This window comes from Protobothrops mucrosquamatus, unplaced genomic scaffold, assembly GCF_001527695.2.
Source record: "Protobothrops mucrosquamatus isolate PMUCROS unplaced genomic scaffold, P.Mucros_1.0 scaffold247, whole genome shotgun sequence".
Taxonomy (NCBI): Eukaryota; Metazoa; Chordata; class Lepidosauria; order Squamata; family Viperidae; genus Protobothrops; species Protobothrops mucrosquamatus.
The window spans coordinates 259,165-282,171 of NW_015386596.1; the positions used below are offsets into that span (position 1 = coordinate 259,165).

The 23,007-nt window shown below is 34.3% G+C and overlaps 5 protein-coding genes across 5 annotated transcripts; all 5 read right to left on the reverse strand.

Moving 5' to 3' along the window:
- Positions 1-3,235: 3,235 nt before the first annotated feature.
- On the reverse strand, positions 3,236-4,165 carry LOC107286087 (olfactory receptor 14A16-like). Its single transcript, XM_015814381.1, has one exon. The coding sequence runs from the start codon at positions 4,163-4,165 to the stop codon at positions 3,236-3,238; it is 930 nt and encodes a 309-aa protein (XP_015669867.1).
- Positions 4,166-7,591: 3,426 nt separating this feature from the next.
- Positions 7,592-8,551, reverse strand: LOC107286088 (olfactory receptor 14A16-like). The gene has a single exon (XM_015814382.1). It carries the CDS (start codon positions 8,549-8,551, stop codon positions 7,592-7,594), a length of 960 nt encoding a protein of 319 aa, XP_015669868.1.
- Positions 8,552-12,040: 3,489 nt separating this feature from the next.
- On the reverse strand, positions 12,041-12,970 carry LOC107286089 (olfactory receptor 14A16-like). The gene has a single exon (XM_015814384.1). The coding sequence runs from the start codon at positions 12,968-12,970 to the stop codon at positions 12,041-12,043; it is 930 nt and encodes a 309-aa protein (XP_015669870.1).
- A 934-nt stretch (positions 12,971-13,904) lies between these two features.
- LOC107286106 (olfactory receptor 14A16-like) lies at positions 13,905-16,092 on the reverse strand. Its single transcript, XM_015814401.1, has one exon. The coding sequence runs from the start codon at positions 14,899-14,901 to the stop codon at positions 13,942-13,944; it is 960 nt and encodes a 319-aa protein (XP_015669887.1). The 5' UTR covers positions 14,902-16,092; the 3' UTR covers positions 13,905-13,941.
- Positions 16,093-21,741: 5,649 nt separating this feature from the next.
- LOC107286090 (olfactory receptor 14C36-like) lies at positions 21,742-22,695 on the reverse strand. Its single transcript, XM_015814385.2, has one exon. The coding sequence runs from the start codon at positions 22,681-22,683 to the stop codon at positions 21,742-21,744; it is 942 nt and encodes a 313-aa protein (XP_015669871.1). The 5' UTR covers positions 22,684-22,695.
- Positions 22,696-23,007: the final 312 nt, after the last annotated feature.

Here is a 23,007-nt window from a genome sequence, read left to right on the forward strand (position 1 = left end):
AAGAAGAAGAAGAAGAAGAAGAAGAAGAAGAAGAAGAAGAAGAAGAAGAAGAAGAAGAAGAAGAAGAAGAAGAAGAAGAAGAAGAAGAAGAAGAAGAAGAAGAAGAAGAAGAAGAAGAAGAAGAAGAAGAAGAAGAAGAAGAAGAAGAAGAATTTTGCAGTGGCAGTCCCATTTTATACTTTTTGAAGGAAACTATTTTCATATATAATGTTGTCCCCAGACCTCAAACCAGGGACACTCAAAGGGAATTCTAAAAGATCAAGATAATACTTCCATGGGCAAATCCTCTACTTTCTTTTTTTGCCCCTGCCCTGATTTTCTATTCCAAGACAGTAGTACACTGCCTTTCCAGCACGTTGTAGAGGAAATTTTGGAGCTTGCGGTATAAGCCGTTCCTCTTGGCTAGCTTCCCGCTGATGGCCGAGCAGGGCTTGCTGAGGATTGAGCTATGTTCCTGCCACCACGATCAGCAGGGCCTTGTCGCGGGAGGACTCAGGGGCACCGAGGTCCAGCCCCATGAAGCCCACCTTCTTCTTGCCCAAGCTGTTTGGATACATGCCCCTGTTGTGCAACTTCTGCACCATCCTGCAGCTGTGGTGGCAGCCAATTGTGAGCTCAGAGCAGGCATTAGCGGGGCAGCCATGCAGGGCAGAAGCACTGCCTGGGGCTGGAGTGGGACAGTGGCATGGCAGTGGCAGAGCCGGGCAGGACTGTGGCGGCAGCAGTGATGGCTGGGTTGCTTTGTATCAAAGCAGCAGTGGCTGTGGCCGCAGCGGTGGCAGTGGCACAGAGGCTGATTGTGGGCTCAGAGCAGGTGTGATTGGGGCAACTTCACAGGGCAGAGGTGCTGCCTGGGGCCAGAGCGGGGCAGCGGCATGGCAGCAGCAGAGGTGGGCAGGCCTGCGGCGGTGGCGGTCACTTTGGCCAAAGCAGCAGTGGTGGTGGCGGCAGCAGTGTAGAGGAGATGAGAAGCGATGCCCACAATGTGCCCAGCCTCCCCTCCGCCTGCTTTGCACAGCTCCTCCTGGGTCCCCCGCAGCCGCCATTATCCTTTCCCATGCTGCTCACTGAAGTTGTGGAGGGGGATGACGCATGATCGGAGGAGGAGCACCCTTGGGGCTGCAGGTGACCTGGCCTGGCATGGGAAGGGCACACACTACTTCCCACACTCCCACCACCATGCAGGGTAAGATTGCCGCACCTGCCCAGATGCACTCACCTCCCCCAAGTGGTTTTTTTTTTACTAACCTGCCTTTCAGCTGCATTCAGTTTCTCCGTTCTCTTCTCAGCCTCCGCCGCGTGTTTGTGGGACTATGGGTAAAAAAAAAAGTTCCATCAGACTTTTTAACTTCTTGAGATCTCATGAGAAGTTAGAAAGTCTGATGCTTGGGGGCAGCAGGGGCGGGCGCGGCAACCTTACCCTGCAGATGCAGATTGCTCATGGATGGGACTGAAAGCCTAGGACTGGGGCAACGGTGCATCTGCCCACAGAGAGGGCTCTGTGTGCCACCTGTGGCACACGTGCCATAGGTTCACCACCACGGCACTACATTATTCCTTATGGGAAAAATTGCTTGGTACTTATCTTTTTTTGGTACTTATCATGCCTTCTGGAACCAATTAATGATGAGTATCCAGGTATCTATAGGAGATGACCAGGCTGAGTCTGAGGGAGAGGTCAAATGTGATATCAGTCCAGCCTACCTTGAATTCCTTGAAGTCTTATCTACCACCAATTTGCTTGGGCCATTAGTGGTTCAGATTTTTGTAAAAAGCCTAAGCTCACAATAAATCTTTATTATCGTTTCAACTGCTGATTTCCCTGGCACTTGGCAGTGCCATTGTATTTAATACTAAAGGTATACTATTGAGATTTTTTTTAATATGGAGATGAGCTACAGAAAATGTCAAATCAATTTTTACTCTGAGATACAGACATTTTATACTTGGATGAAAATAGTTAGCATCTCATACTAATAATCTTATTAAGGAGGCAGTAGGAAAGCCTATAATTATTAAAATGCAAATTTCTAACAAGAAATTCCAAATAATCCTCCAGGTAACATCCATTAGATTTTGACTTATTTTATAAAACATAAGGATTTATTAAATTGGTCAGTATATAATGAGATGTATCTCCATTATGTGATGAAAATATTTTGTTTAACTTGTTAACTGTGCTGTTATAGTTTTTTATGCTTGTATGAAGTACCATCACATTATACAAAGGAGGGGGGGGAGGAAGCATTGCAAAATCATTTTTTTTATATTTTTGAAGGGAATTACCTACATGCATCATATTGTCACTAGAAATCAAACTAGAGATACTCAATGGGGGACTCTGAAATGTCAAGATATTGTTTTCAACACAAAAAATTGAGTTCTTAGTAAATGAGCAAATCCTCTGCCTTCACACTTTGGTTCCTTATCTTGTCCCTGAAGATATAAAATTGATACTTTTAAAATAAGGTTTAATTTACTTACCGTAATATATTTAGATGATGTATATTTTTATAGTCATGCTCTATGGAAAATTCTCAAAACATTTTTTCATATTATTATATGATACAAATTAGGATGTTTGTTTTTAAAGAAAAAGTTCTATAATAAACTGCATGAATACAAATCTTTGGCTGAACAAATATTTTCTTGGACACTTTCCATTCACCAGCACTGTTTCATAAATACGATCAAGTCTGTTCTGTTTTAAATTCACAAACTAGGTTTCTTAAGTAATTTCAGAGATACATGAAAGCAACTTTGGTTCTTGCTTTTTTAATATATTCTTATATATTTTTATTTAATATTATCTTTAGATATTATTATCTAGATATACATATTTAATTAATGGAAATGACAGTAAAATGCATATGTTATATAATAAAAGCAATTAAGGAAGCCAGTATAAAATTTATATTTAAATAAATCCATATAGAGACAGGAACATTACCATTCTATATATTTATATTATTTCTGCAATAAAATACAAGTAATATAAATCATAATGAATGGATACATTTCTCCTTTAAAGGAACAGGAATATGGAATTTAACATGACAGCATTCTATACTTGTATTTTTTATGTTGTTTCACAAAGATTTAATGCTAGTTGCTGGTCTGAAAAAATAATATTTTTTTAACCTAAATTAAGATTTATTGGTTGTAAGCTGTCCAGTGTTGTATTCAATAATTAATTTAAAGCACTTATTGAATACACAAAATTGAGAAAATTTTGTTAGGTATTGGAAGAAAACTTGAAGATCAGCTTTGAGAATGCCATTTTGAGTTCCTTGTTCCTCATACTATAGATCAATGGATTCAAGATTGGTGGCACCACACAGTAAAATGTTGAAATCAGGATGTCTGATGTTGATGGGAAGCTGGATATGGGTTTCAGGTACGCAAAGGTACCACTTACCAGAAACAGACAAATGACTAGGAGATGAGGTAAAGAAGTAGAGAAGGCCTTTTGCTTCCCTTGTGTAGATGGGATTTGCAAAACTGCTTTAAAAATCCTCACGTATGAAAAAACAATCAGAACAAAAAGAATGAATGCTAAACAAGAACCCAAGATGAGTACCCACTCTTCTGCAACATAAGAGGCAGAGCAAGAGATCTTGAGCAATTGAGGGATTTCACAGAAGAACTGATTGATGATTCTAGAGCAGAACTTCACTGTAAACAAATTTCCTGTATGGAGCATTGAATAAGACAGCCCACCTATCCAGACACTGGTTGCCATTTGGATGCTGGCTTTTTTGCTCATTATAGTCTCATAATGCAGTGGGCTGCAGATGGCTACATAACGATCATAGGCCATGACACAGAGGAGAAAGAAGTGAGACATCATGAAGAAAACAAGGAAAAAAACCTGGCAAAGACATCCAGAGTAAGAAATGGCTTCAGTGTTCATCAAGGAATTCACCATGGACTTGGGAACTGTGACAGAGATGGAGCCAAGATCTTGCAAGGATAGATTGACTAGAAAAAAATACATGGGTGAATGGAGTTGATGACTATAAACAATGACAGTGATAATGATGAGATTTTCAATGAGGGCTACTAAATAAATTATTAAAAATACAACAATGTGGACTATCCATAGCTCCTCAGTATCAGGGAATCCATGCAGAAGGAATTCGCTGACTCCAGATTCATTTTCCATTTGGTTCTTTAGACTTCAGAACTTCTAATAGGAGATAAATCCTCAGACCCTTTTCTCATGTATCTGTGGCAGTATCCATTGCTTTTCAAACAATTTATTTTGATGTTAGAGTGCTAGGTAAAAAGAAAGTTTTATCTATGGGATGCTTGTAATTATCCTCGGAGGAGGAATTTCTCAGGAGCCTAGTATACTTTTAAAGTCATGTGGGTGTTGGAAAATGTGGTTAGAGCTTTGTTCATACTGTCTTTAATCCACCCAGAGGTCAGCAATTAATTTTCCAAAGGGCAAAATGAGAATGTGGGACTGTTATGGAAAGCTGTCACCACTCCCCCCTCTGCTGCTGTTATCCCTTGCTGTACCACTTCTCCCACCACTGCCCTGCTGCCATCACCCCACCCCTTACCCCTCATCACTGCTCCCCCGCCCCTGCCTATGCCACCATGGAACAGACAGGGACAGGCAAAGGGCCAGATGTGGACCATAAAGTGCATGGATGTGCTTTAATCTGTAGAGCAAATATTGTATTCATCTTCCAGGCTGCTTTGATTGTAGCACAAAAAAAATTCTGGGCTGACTTCAGTTTCAAAACTAAAATATTATTGATAAATACATAATTGATTTTTGTTTTTTCTTACTTTTCTCCCTTTAGTTAAGTACTTCAGAGTTGCATGTAAAAAGCTGTAGCATTGACTATGCAAATAGCTTGGATGTAAAAAGAACATCCAATCTTGGCTGTCCCAAAGCTACTTTTTCAGGAGGCAACTAGACTTTCTTGGTTCTTTTTTTTTTTTTTTTTTTTGAAGATATTTCACTTCTCATTCAAAAATCTTCTTCAGCTCTGACTGGATGGTGGGGAATGGAAGGATTTATATGCCTTGCAGACAACTGGTCATTTGATTTCTTTTAGAGAGTCGTTGAAGCCATTTGGAGTTTTTCTGTGTCCTCAGGGTCACCTGAGTGGTGCAAATGGGTGTGGAGCCTTCTTGGATGCAAGATGTTTTCTGCCCTGAGTCCCTTCACAGGCACAGGCAGTTGAGGTTGAGAGTGTGTTGTCTGCATTTCAAACTGAAGTGCAAATGGTTGCTGTAGTCTGTAATGTTTTCTGGAAATCTGTTCATGCTCTCTCACCATTCCATCTGTCTGCAAGGAATATAAATCCTTCCATTCCCCACCATCCAGTCAGAGCTGAAGACACTTCTTGGAAGTGAAATGTCTTCAAAGAAAAACAAGAAAGTCCAGTTGCCTTCTGAAAAAGCACCTTTGGGACAACCATGACCTGGATGACTGAGATTCTCCATAGACAGCCAATCTTGGCATATCTTGAAAAAAACCTAAGAACTTGTTAAGAATAGTTAACACATGGTTAAATGTACAATAATTACTTAATTAAATTTATTTTGTTTATTTTATAATCATATTATTTGTACTTTTGTTTATTCTTGGATAAAATACTGCCATGTTATACTAATGCTATAGTGGAGGAGGAGGAGGAGGAGGAGGAGGAGGAGGAGGAAGCAGAATTTAGAAATGGAAAATCACTTTTAGTAATTTTCATAGGAAACTATCTTATGCATCATGATGTCACTGGATGTCAAACCAGGGACATCTCACAGGAGAGTCTGAGACATCAAGATAATGCTTGCAACACACATAAAAAAGTATGGGACTTTGGTTACATGGACAAATCTTCTACCTTGACTTTTTTTTGTCCTAGTCCTGGTTTTACATCCAAGGATATAAAAGTGTACTGCAGAAGTGTACTGCAGAACATATGAATATTAGATATAATAATAATAGTAATAATAATAACAGCAACAACAACATATCTTCTTTATTTAAATACTATTCATTTAATGAGTAAAAAAGAAACAAGTTTCCATACTTTGTGAATGAGTCATTATTGATCAAGCACTCATATTAGAATCCTATTGATTCTGAGGGAATAGCAGAGCAGACATTTTGTAGTTTATAGTAAATAGAAGGTTAAGATTAGGGTTTCTAAATGTAACAAAATAAACAAAAAATGGGAGCCTAGGAAATAGATTAATACTCATAACTCATAACTCATAATACTCATAACTCATAACAAAATAAACAAAAAATGGGAGCCTAGAAAATAGATTAATACTCATAATAGTAACTTCTTGCTGGTAACTCATAAAAATACATTTTCAAACTTGAATAACATTTTAATTTAATATGTTATTTGCTTCAACACTATGACATATTTCACCCCAATACAGAAAAAAAATAAAAAGTTGATGTTGAAAGCAATCCAAGTTTTTCAAGTCATGAAGAGAAATAGATGGACAGACAGACAGATATTCTCCATTAGCTTTATGTATGATCAATAGAAATATTTTTTAACTTTTTCTCTCACAGATATTATAAAGTATATAGTAAAGTGGCAGCCATTTTGCTACAGATATTGTGTACATTACTATTTCAATATTTTTGTTGATTTATTTATTTGTATCCCAGCTTTATTATTTTTACAAATAATGCAAAATGGAAAACATATCCAACACACTTTCCTTTTCATATTTTCTCTACAACAACCCTATGGTTTGAGTTGTGCTGGACAGAGAATGATTTGCCAAAGCTCATCATATTTATTTATTTATTGCCTGCCTATTTTACTTTTATGAATAACTCAAGGATGCAAACATACCCAACACATCTTCCACCTCCTATTTTCTCCATAACAAAAACCTTGGGAAGTCAGTTGGACTGAGAAAGGGTGAGTGGTCCAATGTCACCCCATTGGCTTTTATGGCTAAGGCAGGATGTGAACTCACAATCTACTTTCTAGCCTGATGCCTTAACCACTAAACCAAAATGAATGAAAGAATGAATGAATCAGAAAATTGCATCTTTCCTAAAAGGAATTAAGAAACCCATTGTAAAATTTATATTTAAAGAAATTCATGTATAGATAAAAACACAAAGTATGTTTTCCATACATTGCTACTATGTTTGCAACAAATATAAATAATAACGAATGGATGTATTTCATCTTTAAAGGAACAGAGGTATGATTTTTTTTTTCCTTTAGAGGAAAAGGTGTATAAAAGTTAACAGCACAGACAGCATTCACCTACATTTCTTTTAAGTTGTACCACAGAGACCTAATTCTAGATGTTGGTATGTGACAATAATATTTTTTTAACTAAATTAAGTTTTATTGATTGCAAGCTGCTCACATTTGTATACCAATGTTCTAAACAAAAAACAAGAATATATAAAATAATTGTAGTTTTATTAATTTCACAAGGAGACAGCCTAAAACATTGAATCAGTTCCATTTAATTTATCAAGTTGATTTGCATAAGAAAAGATAGTTTAGTATTTGTATAATCACCCACTGAAAAAGGCCAAACAAATTACCAAAGTGGCAAAAAAAGGCCAAACAAATTACAACATTTATTAAACTATACAAAACTGAGAAATTTGGGACAAGGTGTTGGAAAAAATATTGAAGATCAGTTTCCAGATTGCCATTTTGAGTTCCTTATTTCTCATGCTATAGATCAGTGGATTCATGACTGGTGGTACCACACAATAAAACATAGAAACCAGGATGTCTGATGTTGATGGAGAGCTGGATGTGGGTTTCAGGTATGCAAAGGTACCACTTACCAGAAAAAAACAAATGACTATGAGGTGGGGTAAGCAAGTAGAGAAGGCCTTTTGCTTTCCTTGGGTAGATGGGATTTGCAAAACTGCTTGAAAAATCTTCACATATGAAAATACAATTAGAGCAAAAACAATGAATCCTAAAGAAGAACCCAAGATGAGTATCTCTTCTTCTGCAACATATGAGTTAAAGCAAGAGATCTTGAGTAATTGAGGGATTTCACAGAAGAACTGATTGATGATTCTGGAACAGAACTTCACAGTAAACAAATTTCCTGTGTAAAGTATTGCATAGCAAAGACCACCCATCCATGCACTGGTTGCCATTTGGATGCAGGCTTTTTTGCTCAGTATACTCTCATAACGCAGTGGGCTGCAGATGGCTACATAACGATCATATGCCATGATTCCCAGCAGAAAGAAATGAGACAGCATGAAGAAAACAAGGAAGAAAACTTGGCAGAGACATCCAGAGTAAGAAATGGCTTCTGTGTTCATCAAGGAATTCATCATTGACTTGGGAACTGTGACTGAGATGGAGCTAAGATCCTGCAAGGATAGATTGACTAGAAAAAAATACATGGGTGAATGGAGTTGATGACTATAAACAACGACAGTGATAATGATGAGATTTTCAATGAGGGCTACTAAATAAATTATTAAAAAAACAATGATGTGGACTATCCGTAGCTCCTCACTATTAGGGAATCCATGCAGAAGGAATTCGCTGACTCTTGACTTATTTTCCATTCTTCCTTTTCAATGTCTGAGCTTGTAATAAGCGGTCAAACCTTTGACTCTTTTCCTCTTAACCTGTTGCATTGTTCAAAATGGAACGAAGTGTTCTTCAAACCTTTTCTTTTAATATGAGAATGAAAGATAAAAACAGAGGTGTTTCTTTGGGAAGTTTGTAATATTGCTCAGGGGGCCATTCTCATGAGTCTATCTTACCTTAGCATACTAAACTCCATGTAGGTGTGGGAAGATGTTTTTTTATAGATTCTGTTTATATTTACTTTAATCTATACAACCTGTACTATATTGGCCTTTCAACTTTTCTGATTAGTGTACAAGATAATTTCTATGCTCATTTCACTTTCACAACCACAATCTCTGTCACAAATGCATAATAGTTTTTGTTTTCCTTTCCTTGGCTAAATACTTCAGAGTTTTATGTTAGAAGCTATAGGTAAAAGTATGCAAAAAAGAGACTTTTTAACAAGAAATTTCAAATAATTTTCCAGGTAACATAAATCTAACCTTAACTTTTCTTTACGAAAGCTGAGGATTTGTTAGTAATAGTACATATTGACTACTTGAATATTATACACATACATTATATAGTCAAATTAATTTTTTATCTTATGATTTGTAAAGTTTATAGTTGTAATTGTTTGTGTTTGAATGATGTACCATTCAAGGGAGGTATACCAAGGGAGGTTTAGGAAAATTTACCATGGCCAAGTCACTGAGGCCAACAAATTATGACTATCCATTGTAATCTCAAGCTTCTAATGTCAACTAAAAAAACAGAGTATTTGTTTGAGTGTACATGGGACAGCAGGGGACATTAGCTTTCTGAGGATTTCAAGCTATTCCACACATTGTATCTCCATTGCACATTTTAAAAAAGCTAATACATTATTCTGAATAGTTCCGTTGCATTAGAATATATTTTACATAGTATATTTCTGACAAAATGATTCCAGTTAAACCGAAATTCCATACAAATTTAAATTATTCAATATGATTTGGTATCATAATAGGCATTGACATAAAAGGTGCTGAGAACAAAGATAAGAATGATTTTTCATTGAAAGTAAAATCTGAAAGTGAAATATATGAAGAGAGAAAGCAAGATTTATATTTTTGTATTTTTACCAGTAAAATGGATATTACTCTTAGGGCAGAATGAAATGTTTGTAGAATATTTATAGTATGCATTTACATACCATCAACATTGTACAAATTTTTATATATGGTTTTTGATGATATCTGTTGAACCTTTATGGAAGTTTTAAAAAGAGCGAAAATAAACCATTATATACACATTCATATTTATGTATTTACTTGTAGATATCCATCTACCTATCTACATACAAACATATTGTTTCAGAAAGGCAATTTTCATCTTTTTATAAAGCGATTTATTAGAAAGATATGAATTGAAATAAAATAGTAAATAATATCAAAGGAAACTATAAAAGAATGAGAACTATATGCTAATCGTGAAGAATTGGTGAGACATAATGGAAAATGTAGTTGAAAATGTTTATATTAAAAATAATATATAGATTAAAATATTGTGGGATTTACAAATATAAACTGATAGTCCTGGCTCATAACATATCAGATTTAACTGTGACTCAAAAGAAGAAAATGTGGATAATTAATATGCAGAATCAAAGGATAGTAGAACACAAGGGAGAGAACTAGAAATGATCACAAAGTATTAAGATCTGAAAATAGTAGTTGAAAACTATGACATAAACTAACCAGGGGGATCCTAGAAAATGTGCATTTTACAAAATTTCCACCCATCAATTGAAAAAGACCATCTTACTTACATCCATACATATACTATACTGATACATTATAACTATCTAGGTTCTTGGGAAAAACATGGGAAGAACTTGATGCAAACAAAAGCCAATACCAGCTAAAGAACTGGCAGCTATGATTTCACATTATTAGACATATAAAAATGTAGTATCACTATCTTTTAAATAGAAATATGCAATGTTGATCTTCAATAGGCACAATCAGGCTAAGCATGGCACAGCTCTGGATGCTTAATAATATGGTGATGATGCAAAGTTCTGGGGATTTATATTTATGTCTCCTCTGAAATTTCCCTCCCCCCTTTTAATGAGTACACTTAGATTGCTTGCAGGAAGTTAGGGATTTTTGATATTATAAAAAAAACCTAAATTATATCTACAATAGGATAACTTTAATATACTGTATACATTATATGTACATATATGATAAAATTATTTCAATTTAAGGGTGACATAAAAAAAAACTTCTAATAAGTAAAACATTTCATCCCCTCTTCTCTTTTTAAAATATCCAGCATAAAAGATAATATTTCAGTAATTTTCTAATTCTAATCTTCACAGTTCTATTTTTTAAAAACATTGCATATAATGAAACATTACCACAGGGGTGTGGGGAGATTATTCATATAAAAAGCCACTTTGCTTCTTGCTTTTTGTGCATACAGGAACATGTGATTCTTTTTATCTTTCCCTAATAATCTCTAAACAGGTACATAAATATGATTAATGGGTATGAATCATAAAAATAAAACAATTAAGAAAGCCAGTATAAAATTTATATTTAGAGAAACGCACATATAGATAAGGAACTGAACCTGGTATTTATTTTCTATATTTCTATTATTTTTGGAATAAAATAAAAGTTATATAAATAATAATAAAGGGATTCAATTATCTTTTAGATGAAAAGATGTCTGAAGAGCACAGTTAACATCAGCAGTATTTCTTAATGTTGTAACACAAAGATTATAGCGTTCAAATTTGTACAGGTAATCCTCGACTAACATCCACAATTGATCCCAAAATTTCTTTTACTAAGTGAGACATTTGTTAAGTGTGTTTTACCCTATTTTATGACTTTTCTTGACACAGTTGTTACGTGAATCACTCCAGGTGTTAAGTTAACACAGTTGTTAAGTGAATCTGGCTGTCCCATTGACCGCTTGTCAGAAGGTCTTAAAAGGTGATCACATGACCCTAGGACACTGCAACCATCATCAATATGAGTCAATTGCCAAGTATCTGAATTTGGATCACATGACTATGGGGATGCCGCAATGGTCATAGGTGTGAAAAATGGTCATGTCACTTTTTTCAGTGCTGTTGTAACTTTGAATGGTCACTAAACAAACTGTTGTAAGTCAAAGATACCTATATACAAATGTGTTTTTTTAAATAACAACAGCAACCAAACAACAAGGCTACATAAGGGCATTGTAATCTGCTCAGTTGCCTTGGATTCTGAGAAGGGCAGCAAATAAAATTGATAAAATAAATAAGTAGTTTTATCAATTTTATAAGGAGAAAGCCTAACCCACTGAATTAATTCTATTTAATTTATCAATCGATATGCATAGGAAAGTATATTTTTATTCACCCATTGAAGATGAAATCTACCACAAAATATGCAAACACTTTTCAACATTTATTAAAGTATATAAAACCTAGACATTTTGGGTCAGGTTTTGGAAGAAATATTGATGATCAGCTTCCAGAATGCCACTTTGAGTTCCTTGTTCCTCATGCTGTAGATCAATGGATTCATGATTGGTGGCACCACACAGTAAAACATAGAAATCAGGATATCTGATGTTGATGGAGAGCTGGATATGGGTCTTAGATATGCAAAGTTACCACTTACCAGATACAGACAAATGACTATGAGATGAGGTAAACAGGTAGAGAAGGCCTTTTGCTTCCCTTTAACAGATGGAATTTTCAAAACTGCTCTAAATATCTTCACATATGAGAACACAATGAGAGCAACATGAATGAATCCTAAAGAAGAACCTAGAATGAGTATCCACTCTTCTGCAACATAAGAGTTAGAACAGGAGATCTTGAGCAGCTGAGGGATTTCACAAAAGAATTGATTGATGATTCTAGAGCAGAACTTCACCATAAACAAATTTCCTGTATGGAGCATTGAATAAGACAGCCCACCCATCCAGACACTGGTTGCCAGTTTGATGCAGGCTTTTTTGTTCAGTATAGCCTCATAATGCAGTGGGTTACAGATGGCTACATAACGATCATAGGCCATGACACCAAGGAGAAAGAAATGAGACAGGATGAAGAAAACAAGGAAGAATACCTGGCAGAGACATCCAGAGTAAGAAATGGCTTCTGTGTTCATCAAGGAATTCATCATGGACTTGGGAACTGTGACTGAGATGGAGCCAAGATCCTGCAAGGATAGATTGACTAGAAAAAAATACATGGGTGAATGGAGCTGATGGCTATAAACAATGACAGTGATGATGATGAGATTTTCAATGAGGGCTACTAAATAAATTATTAAAAAAACAATGATGTGGACTATCCGTAGCTCTTCAGTATCAGGGAATCCATGCAAAAGGAATTCATTGACTCTAGATTTATTTTTCATTCAGCTTTTTAGATTTCAGAGCTTGTAATAGGAGGTCAAATCTCAGATATTTTTCTTATGTACCAGTGGCAGTATTCATGATGAAGTGAAATGCTCTTCAATTTCTTTTAATGTGGGAATGCTAGATAAAAACAAAGGATTATCTTTGTTTAATTTTGTAATATTTCTCAGGGGACCCATTTCTCAGGAGCTTAGCTTATTTTAGCAGCCTTAAGTCTATGTAGGTGTGAGAAAATGTGGCTAGAAATTTGTTCATACTTCCTTTAATATATGGAACAAACAATGCTTTGATTGTTGTGTAAGATAATTTCTTTGCTGACTTCACTTTCAAAACTAAAATCTCTGTAACAAATGCATATATTTTTTCTTCGTTTATTTGGTTTTCCTTGGTTAAATACTTCAGATCTGCATGTAAGGAACTGTAGTAGAGACTGTGCAAATAGCTCAGTATAAACAAGAGTTTTTAAAAAGAAATAGCAAATAATATTCCAGGGAATCTTAACTTATCATTAAAAAACTAAACACTTATTGGTGAGGGTTAATAAATAGTTACCTGTACCTCCACTACATAATCAAATGCATTTTCTTTATTATCTTTATCATTTATCATTGTAACTATATCTGAATGAAGGACTACCTCAATATACCATGGGTGTAACTAAGAAAGAAAAAGAGGAGGAGGAGAATAAATTATATTAAATAGTTTTGAGAAGTCAAAAGTTAGAACATTTCAACTTTGCATTTCCAAAATACAGGGAACAAATACATACATTAGAATATTATCTGTTTTTAGTTAGTGTGTTTTATTAGAGCATTTGATGTTTTTCCCAGTTCAGAAGACAGATAAAATTTCAAGCTTCAACCTCATATTAGTTTCTGGAACATGCTTTTGCCTAAATTTTGGTAATATTCTATTTAAAATATCTTTAATCTCCCTGAAATATATGAAAGTGATTAAGCCAATGCAAAGCTCATTGTGATATGAAAACATTAAAACAGGTTTCTGTAGAAGAACATGCTGAAAAAAATAATTTGGTGAAGGCAACTGTGAGCTCTTTGTTTCTCATGCTATAGATCACTGGATTCAGCAGAGGTGGAACAAAGGTATATATCATAGTCAGTGCCAAATCCAAACTAGATGGAGTATTAGAAGGTGGTTTTAAGTAGGCAAACCACCCAGTGAATATAAATATAGAAAATACAGTGAGGTGTGGAAGGCAGGTAGCAAAGGCTTTTTGTCTTCCATGAACAGAAGGGATTTTTAGTACTGCTGTAAAGATCAGCACATATGTTATGATGATGAAGACAAAACAAGCTCCTTCTATCATAATATTGATTGCCAGAATAGTAAATTCAGGTTGGTATGAATCAGAGCAAGATAGCTTGAGTAACTGTGGGATTTCACAGTAGAACTGATTAACAACATTGGAGCAAAAAGGGACTGCAAATGTGCCTGTAGTATGCATTGCTCCATTAAAAATTCCCATTAGCCAAACACAAAGCACCATCTGTGCACAAGCTTGCCTATTCATTAATATGCCATAGTGCAGTGGATGGCAAATGGCAACATAACGATCATATGCCATGACTGTGAGGAGAAAGAAATCAGATTCAACAAAGGATATAAAACAGAAAACCTGACCCACACATTCAGAGTAAGAAATGTTTCTAGAGTTCATGAGAGAATTGCCCATGGATTTGGGAATAATAGTAGAAATAGAGCCAAGATCCAGAATGGCTAAGTTCATCAGGAAGAAATACATGGGGGTGTGAAGGTAATGATAAAAAATAACAGCAGAAATAATCAGGAGATTCCCTAATACAATTGCAAGATACAGTATCAGGAACAGAAGAAAGTGTAGAATCTGTAATTCCCAAACTGCTGAGAACTGAAGGAGCAGAAAATTGGAAGGAGATGACATGTTATCCATTTTATTAAGAGGTATCTAGAAGAAAAGGAAAATTAAATTAGGCACTTCCAAGCTTCCAAAAGGGTTTTCAGAAAGCTCTTTGGACATTTCAAGTCTACAAGTACTGTCTAGTATGTGTTAAAGCAGCCTCTTTTTCTTTTTTTCTTTTTTGCTTCTGTATTACTTGGAAATAACTCATACAAACAGCAATATCTTCTTTTTTTCCCCCCCAAGCCTCTCTCAAATCATTTTCAAAGACTGCATAGACCTCCTATTCTTATGTAAAAATATTTATTCTCAATTTCAGACAAGAAAGTCAGCACTGGACTTTGGTTAGCCTTTCCATTCTAAGGGAATCAAAATTTCAGGTGAATAGTTTGGAAGGAGACATAGAAACTTACTTATATGAAATACATAAAATAGGTGATTGCAATTTGTCATCAGAAAATATAAATTGCCAAAATAACTCAGCCACCACACACAAACAATTTACAATATTTGGCTAGGAAAATGAACATTGTCTGAAAATTTATTATAAAATTTATTAAATTAAAATTAAGTTAGTTAACAGTTCTTAAAAGACATAAAATCATAATAAAATATATTATAAAATTGGGACTCTAGCAAAACATGACCATAGTTTGAAATATTTCCAGCTGACATCAGAAAATCTCTTCATAAAGAAATACACTGATATCTTATTTCCATCTGAAATAAATATATGTTGAATGTTCATGTGATAGGATGGGGATATATCAAAATGTTGGTAGTGATTAACACAATTATTTAAAAAAAAAAAAAAGAAAGGAAAAAAGCTCTGCTCTTATGGAAAGCTCAGGGTGGCATTTTAAGTAGTATTGATGAATAAAATAATATGAATGAATATGAATATTCATTCTAAATAGTACATATATATGTATCATACATATATACATACATAAATACATACATACATACTGATAATCTAGACAGAAATTCAGCAATTTTTTAGGGAAAGAGGCTAGAGAAATACTTAAAATTTCTCAATAGGAATACAAACTTCAATATTTTTTTCTTATTTTAAATTCTTTATTGGAGAATATTAAAATGGAAGGAAATACTGATATTCAGTCTTTGTCTATGAATGATGCCTTCATTGATATCAGTTGTATCTCAAGTAACAAATATACTAATGAAGCTACTTCAGTACTATGAAGTCCAGAATCCTATTTTGGCAATGGCAAAACAGAAAATGGTGCAAGGTGACAAAAAACATCTCTCTTCATTATTGACTAAGTTGCCTTCATCACACAAAACCCACCATTAATATGAATCGAAGTAGGCATAAAATATAGGAAGCTTTCCAAAAGCAAGAAGTATTCTACACTCCTTTTAAATACCTTCAAGGGGGAAATTATCCTGTTTTCCAGCTGAATGCCATACTAATCATATTGGCTGGGTTAATTAATTATAGTAAAGGATTGTTTATTTTAAAAATGATAAACATACTAAACATACATCTAAATTTCTTAATTTATTTTGGCTTGATACACATATCAGACTAAGCCAAATTCACACTATCCATTTTATAGACTAGTCATGTAGGAAGCAGACCTAGCAATTGGTCAAATTTTTTATTTTTATTTTTGAAAAATGCTATTTTTTAATTGAGTAGCGATTTAATTCTGTTTAGGAGCTAGAAATCTGTAATCGAAAAAGGACTGTAATAGTAAAAATGTAAACTTTTTATTAACAATGTTATAATTTTCCATTTATCTTCTGGTCTAATCCACAAATGATGAAGTCATAATAAATATATTAATGTTTATTATGGTAAGCTGAGATAAATACCAACCCAAGAACAGTGAATATGAAATGTGAAATAGCTAGAATAAAACTAACGCACAAAATAAATGCATGCAGATAAATAACTGATGATGTTGTAATCAAAATTCCTATGCAAGAGATAGAAGGCACATAAAGCAGTTGATTACTAGAACAGCACTGAAGAGCACTTTGGGTTTAATCTCCCCAAAGTGCTTTGTCAAAGAACCAAAATATAACTCTTATGTATAAAACCTTTAAAGCAGAGGTACCTTTTCTAGGATTTTAGATTCATGCAGCAGCCTTCCACAGCTGCCATGTGATCATAAAAACGATGCAATTGGTTTAAAGTATTGTAGAAAGAGACTACATACATCTTCCTGTATACTCCACAGCACATTTTAAAGACTTGGTAAATAAACTCATATTGATGATATGCAGTTTTAGCTCTTCTATTGAAAGTCATCCAAATTATTCTTGAAAAGAAAACTATGGACAAGAATTTGTGAAATTGTATCAAGTTTTCTAAATGCCTTTTTTTCACAGAAAATTCAACAAAATGATCACGGTAGTCTAGATTTGGATTAATCCAAACCTTTTAAATATCTGGATATTTTCCATAGAATAGAACTAGTAAGTTCTTACATGTTGCTTCATGTTTTACACATGCTTTCAAAATTTATTGCTATTGTCAGATTAGTAATAGATTCTACAAAAAAAGAGGAAAAACTCTTTGCATTAATGTTTTTCTTTAAAAACACTAATAAAATGAAAATATGCTGAAAAAGAGGGAGAAAGAGAGGCAAAAGAAGGAAACAAGGAAATAAGGAGTAAATAAAGGTGTTAGACTTCATTCTTGTATACATACCTCACTTTTTCATGTATCTTATAATACTTCAAAAAATTCTAATTTATACTCGAACTGGACTTATCATTTTAAGAACATAAAAAAGATTTTCTATTTGATATTGTTAAATGGTAAGGACAATAGAAGTGGTATGCATTTCTGAATTCCTGACCTTAATAATTTTAAAATTTATACCATCTGCAATAACTGTGTAATTAGTATATTTTGAAATGTCCACAGATTGTATCTTGTCATGAGATACTTTCTTAGAAATTAATTGAATTATGATAAAATATTACAGTCTTTGATTATAGACTATAAGAAAGCCCAGCTCTACTGTTTGCTGTTGTTTAATCTCTTTATGTTGATGAAATTGTCAAATACATTGATATTTCAAATGTTAAAGTTGTCTAAGAAATTGAGAAATGTTTTTTTTCTTCTTTTTCTAAAATGTAAAGTATATAAAGAAAGAACTTACTTTATCATTTAGCAGTTTGCTTGGAACTAACCATGCATTTTCTCTTCAGTTTTGAAACATATGATTTTATGCATGACATTTAAATAAGTTTTCTCCTTTCTCTTTCTCTTTTTTCTTTTTGTTGCTATTGGATCTCCTGATAGCAAAAGATTGTTCTTATCATCATAAGAGAAATATTGTATTTTTTATCGCCATAGATTTGTTGTCTGTCATTCAATGAAAATCAAGATTATAAGTATACAGAATATGGCTGTGCCATGGAACTGAATGAAGTTGGAATTCAAAAAGGATCAAATGTATCTATATCAAGAATTCATTTTCTCAAGACAAAATAACTTGATCCAATTAACATGTCCTAACTCAAATGCTCATTAGTCACTTTGGCTCAGCTACTTTCAAAGAGCAAACTAGCTACTTTTTGTTGTTAAGTAAAAGATCAGGCAGATAGGAGGAGCATAACAGCAAATACTGGATTCATTAATGGACATACGTACTAACATCCACCAACTCAAGCCTTCATTGACAGGCTTGAGTTGTGATTTATCACAGCAAAAGTCATAATCTATAAATGTCTAACTTGGTCAGGCCAAAAAAAATATTTATGCCCACGTACATTTTGTAGATAATTTATCCTGGAAAGTCTTAGGCAGGAATTGAGAGGAGTGGGATATTTTTGCTCCATTCTTTGATTCTTTACTTCTGTAAATATCATATTCCAGTTAACAATAATAGCTATGTATTGAATTATCATTAATGCCAGGCCAACTAATTAGCCCAGATCAAGAATTACCTTTTCAGGAAGGATGAAACTATTTTAATTGATATTAGTTATAATAGCAGGTTTATAGGTATCCAATTGTTGGTTCTTAATGAAGTTTCCTGGAAATATACACTGTGTGACAAATGCATGCAAAAAAATAATAATGCAGTGTTCATGACAAGAAACAATCCAATAAAAGAATTCCTGATAATTTATCCATTTCTAGACATGCAAAATACTTCCATGTTCTCTGTTATCTTTCTCTGTTATCTTTTTTTGGTTGTATTTAAATCTTTAACAAATAATTTTCTTCCAAAGGAGTTAAATGTATGTCTCTACTGTTATTCTAAGATCTACTATAAATATAGCAAAGCAGCAGAAATCTAAAAGGAATAAAAAGTTGAAACCCTCCCCCTTTTCACATTTATACTTTAGAGCAACTATGGTTTTCTGAAGTTAATTGATACTCTGTTTTCGATATTAATATTTTAGGTTTGTTTCTTTTTGTATTTTTTTAAAAAAACATATCTCTATTTTTGTTGATCTGGGAGCATAAATAAATAAAAAATAATGGTGTATTAGATACATATTAACAACTCTCTCTTCTGCTATATCTAGATCATATATATCTAGATCATCACATATATATATCTAGATCATCACATAGACATCTATATGATCCCTTGCCATTTGGGCACTTGCTTTTATAAAAAAAATAAAATATCTTGAAAGGGTAAGGAAGGCATAGGGGAATACTAAATTTAGTGGTCAATAGAGCCATTCTCAAATCATAATCATTATTTGTCAAACCCATGATAGTCTTTTGGTCAAAGGGTAATACTTCAGGGACAGGAGCTATTACTCTTGATTTGATAACACAGGAAGATGATCAAGGCAAGAATGAGAAAGGTGGGGACTGAATTCTGTCAAATTACACTTATTAAAAACTGATCAATAAGACTGATGGAACTTTATCATTTAATAATAATAATAATAATAATAATAATAATAATAATAATAATAATAATAATAATAATAATAATAATAATAATAATAATAATAATAATAATAATAAAGTTGGAAGGGACCTTGGAGGTCATCGAGTCCAACCCCCTGCTCAGGCAGGAACCCTACACCATTTCAGAAAAATGGCTGTCCAGTCTCTTCTTAAAAACTTCCAGTGTTGGAGCATTCACTGCTTCTGGAGGCAGGTTGTTCCATTGGTTAATTGTTCTAACTGTCAGGAAGTTTCTCCTTAGTTCTAAGTTACTTCTCTCCTTGATCAGTTTCCATCCATTGCTTCTCATTCTGCCTTCAGGCACCTTGGAGAATAGCTTGACTCCCTCTTCTCTGTGGCAGCCCCTGAGATATTGGAACACTGCTATCATGTCCCCCCCCCCCCCGGTTCGTTAAACTAGACATACCCAATTCCAGCAACTGTTCCTTATATGTTTTAGCCTCCAGTCCCCTAATCATCTTTGTTGCTCTTCTCTGTACTCTTTCTAGAGTCTCAGCATCTTTTTTACATTGTGGTGACCAAAACTGGATGCAGTATTCCAAGTGTGGCCTTACTAAGGCATTGTAAAGTGGTATTAATACTTCACGTGATCTTGATTCTATCCCTCTCTTAATGCAGCGCAGCACTGTGTTGGCTCATATTTAAGTGATTATCCATTAGGACTTCGAGATCCCTCTCACAGTTACTACTATTGAGCAAGGTACCCCCTATACTATACCTGTACATTTGGTTTTTCTTGCCTAAATGTAGAACCTTACTTTTTTCACCATTGAATTTCATTTTGTTAGATAGCACCCAGTGTTCAAGTCTGTCCAGGTCCTCCTGTATCTTAAGTCTGTCTTCTGGAGTGTTGGCCATTCCTGCCAGCTTGGTGTCATACACAAATTTGATGAGCTCCCCATCTATCCCCTTGTCCAAATCATTGATGAAGATGTTGAAGAGCACTGGGCGTAGAACAGAGCCCTGTGGCATCCCACTACACACTTCCCTCCATGTAGATGCGGTTCCATTGAGGACCACACGCTGAGTATGGCCAGTCAGCCAGCTACGAATCCATCTGGTGGTGATGCTGTCTAACCCTAATGATATCAGTCTCTGCTGCTTTCAGTGACTTTAGATCCACTAAATATGTAACTTGAATATTATGATAGGCAACTTTAGCTTTGTACAATTGTTGAACAAGCATTTCCACATAAAATTATTTTATGAAGCAATGTGGTCTTCTCCCTTCTAAGAGTAAAATAAATTCATTCCTTCAGTGTGTTTGATTAACTTCTATTAAAAACTATTTTCTAGAGGCAAGATCAAGGAAGCAACAGCAACATAGATTTTATTTATCTATCTTTAATGATAATTTAGAGTAAAAACAGAACCTTGGTAATCACATACTCTATAATAGGAATTTTTCATCCTCAGTTACATTAAGTTAATTAAGGCAAATTCTCTTTAAAATATATTATTTCATTTTTTTTTATTATCTCGACTAAGTTTCCTTTCCTCAGTAAATATCCAACTGATATACTTTCAGCTTTTTCAGTCTGTATATATTCTGGCATTGTAATGCCCACCAAAAGTTTCAGTGCACATGAGTAAAATCTGCATTTAAAATTCCAGTTATTCAACATCGGGGAAATGTTAAAACAAGTTCCTGAATGTGTGCAGTGCCTATGCACAAGTCTTCTGCATTTTTCAAATAATAAAAACTGAGATGACATGCAGGGACATCCATGTTGGGGTAAAAAAAAAAGTTAAGATGCCAATTGTGACTATACAAAGTAACATGCATTTTTAATATATATTACAAGCAAGCATCATACCCATCATTTTCACTTTTTTGGCTCCCCCACAAGATACCTTTGATCACATGAACTGTTTTGTTGAGACAGATTATTTTCTTTCTTTCTTTTTTACCATGATGAAAAGAATTATGACACCTTTATGTGATGAAATTGGAATTAACTAGAGCTGAGCTGGGATGAATCCTCCAAATCTAACAGTTTCCGCAAAGCAATTTTGATCTCTTTGTTCCTCACACTATAGATGAATGGATTCAGTATTGGTGGAATAATGGTATAAATCACAGCAAATGCTATATCAAGATTAGAGGAAATTTTAGTGGGAGGCCTTTCGTAGGCCAGAATTAAACTGAAAATAAAAATGGAAACAACTATGAGGTGAGGAAGACAAGTAGAAAATGCTTTTTTAGAAACATGCTTAGAAGGGATTTTAAGAACTGTTATAAGGATTTCTCTGTAACTTTCAATGATGAAAATAAAGCATATTAGCCCAATGCAACAACCTAATATAAGGAATCCAACCTCAATTAGATATAAATCAGAACAAGACAGTTTCAATAATTGTGGGATTTCACAGAAGAACTGATTGATATAATTGGAACAAAAGCTAAGGCTAAATGTTCCTGAAGTGTGTAATGTTGCATAAAGTATGCCACCGACCCATGCACTGATTGCCATCTGAATGCAGGCTCTTTTGTGCATAACTATTTCATATTGGAGTGGATTGCAGATGGCCACATAACGATCATATGCCATTACTGTTAGGAGGGCAAGATCTGATCCTGCAAAGAACACATAGAAGAATACTTGAGCAACACATCCAGAATAAGAAATAGACTTATTGTTCAAAAGAGAATTAACCATAGATTTGGGGACTGTAACAGAGATGGAACCAAGATCCAACATAGCCAAATTCATTAGGAAAAAATACATGGGTGAATGCAGATGGTAATCAAGGGTTACTGCAAAAATGATTGAAAGATTCCCAGATATTGCCACCAAGTACAAAACCAGAAACACAAAGAAATGCATGATCTGCAATTCTCGGATCTCTGAGAATGTCAAGAGGAGAAATTCAGCTGTGGAGGTGTGATTAAACATGTTGTCTTGATGCTCAATTGTATGTTTCCTGTTGAAGTAACAGAAAAGAAAATGTTTAATCCAGAGATTGCAATTAAAATTAATCAGGATTAATTTAATAAAAAATATCCCAAGTATTCACCTCTATATTTAGTGAGAAGACAATGGGAACATTTTTTTCAATATATCTAGACCTTGTTGCAAGGTTTTTTTTAACTTATTTAAGGTTCTGATTTATTTAGCCTATTGCTATACTTATGTATAAGCCAATTGTATGGTGTCCCCTTTACAGAAAGTGAGAATATAAGAAAATTCTGAGTTTATCTGCTACACTCTAAATGAAGA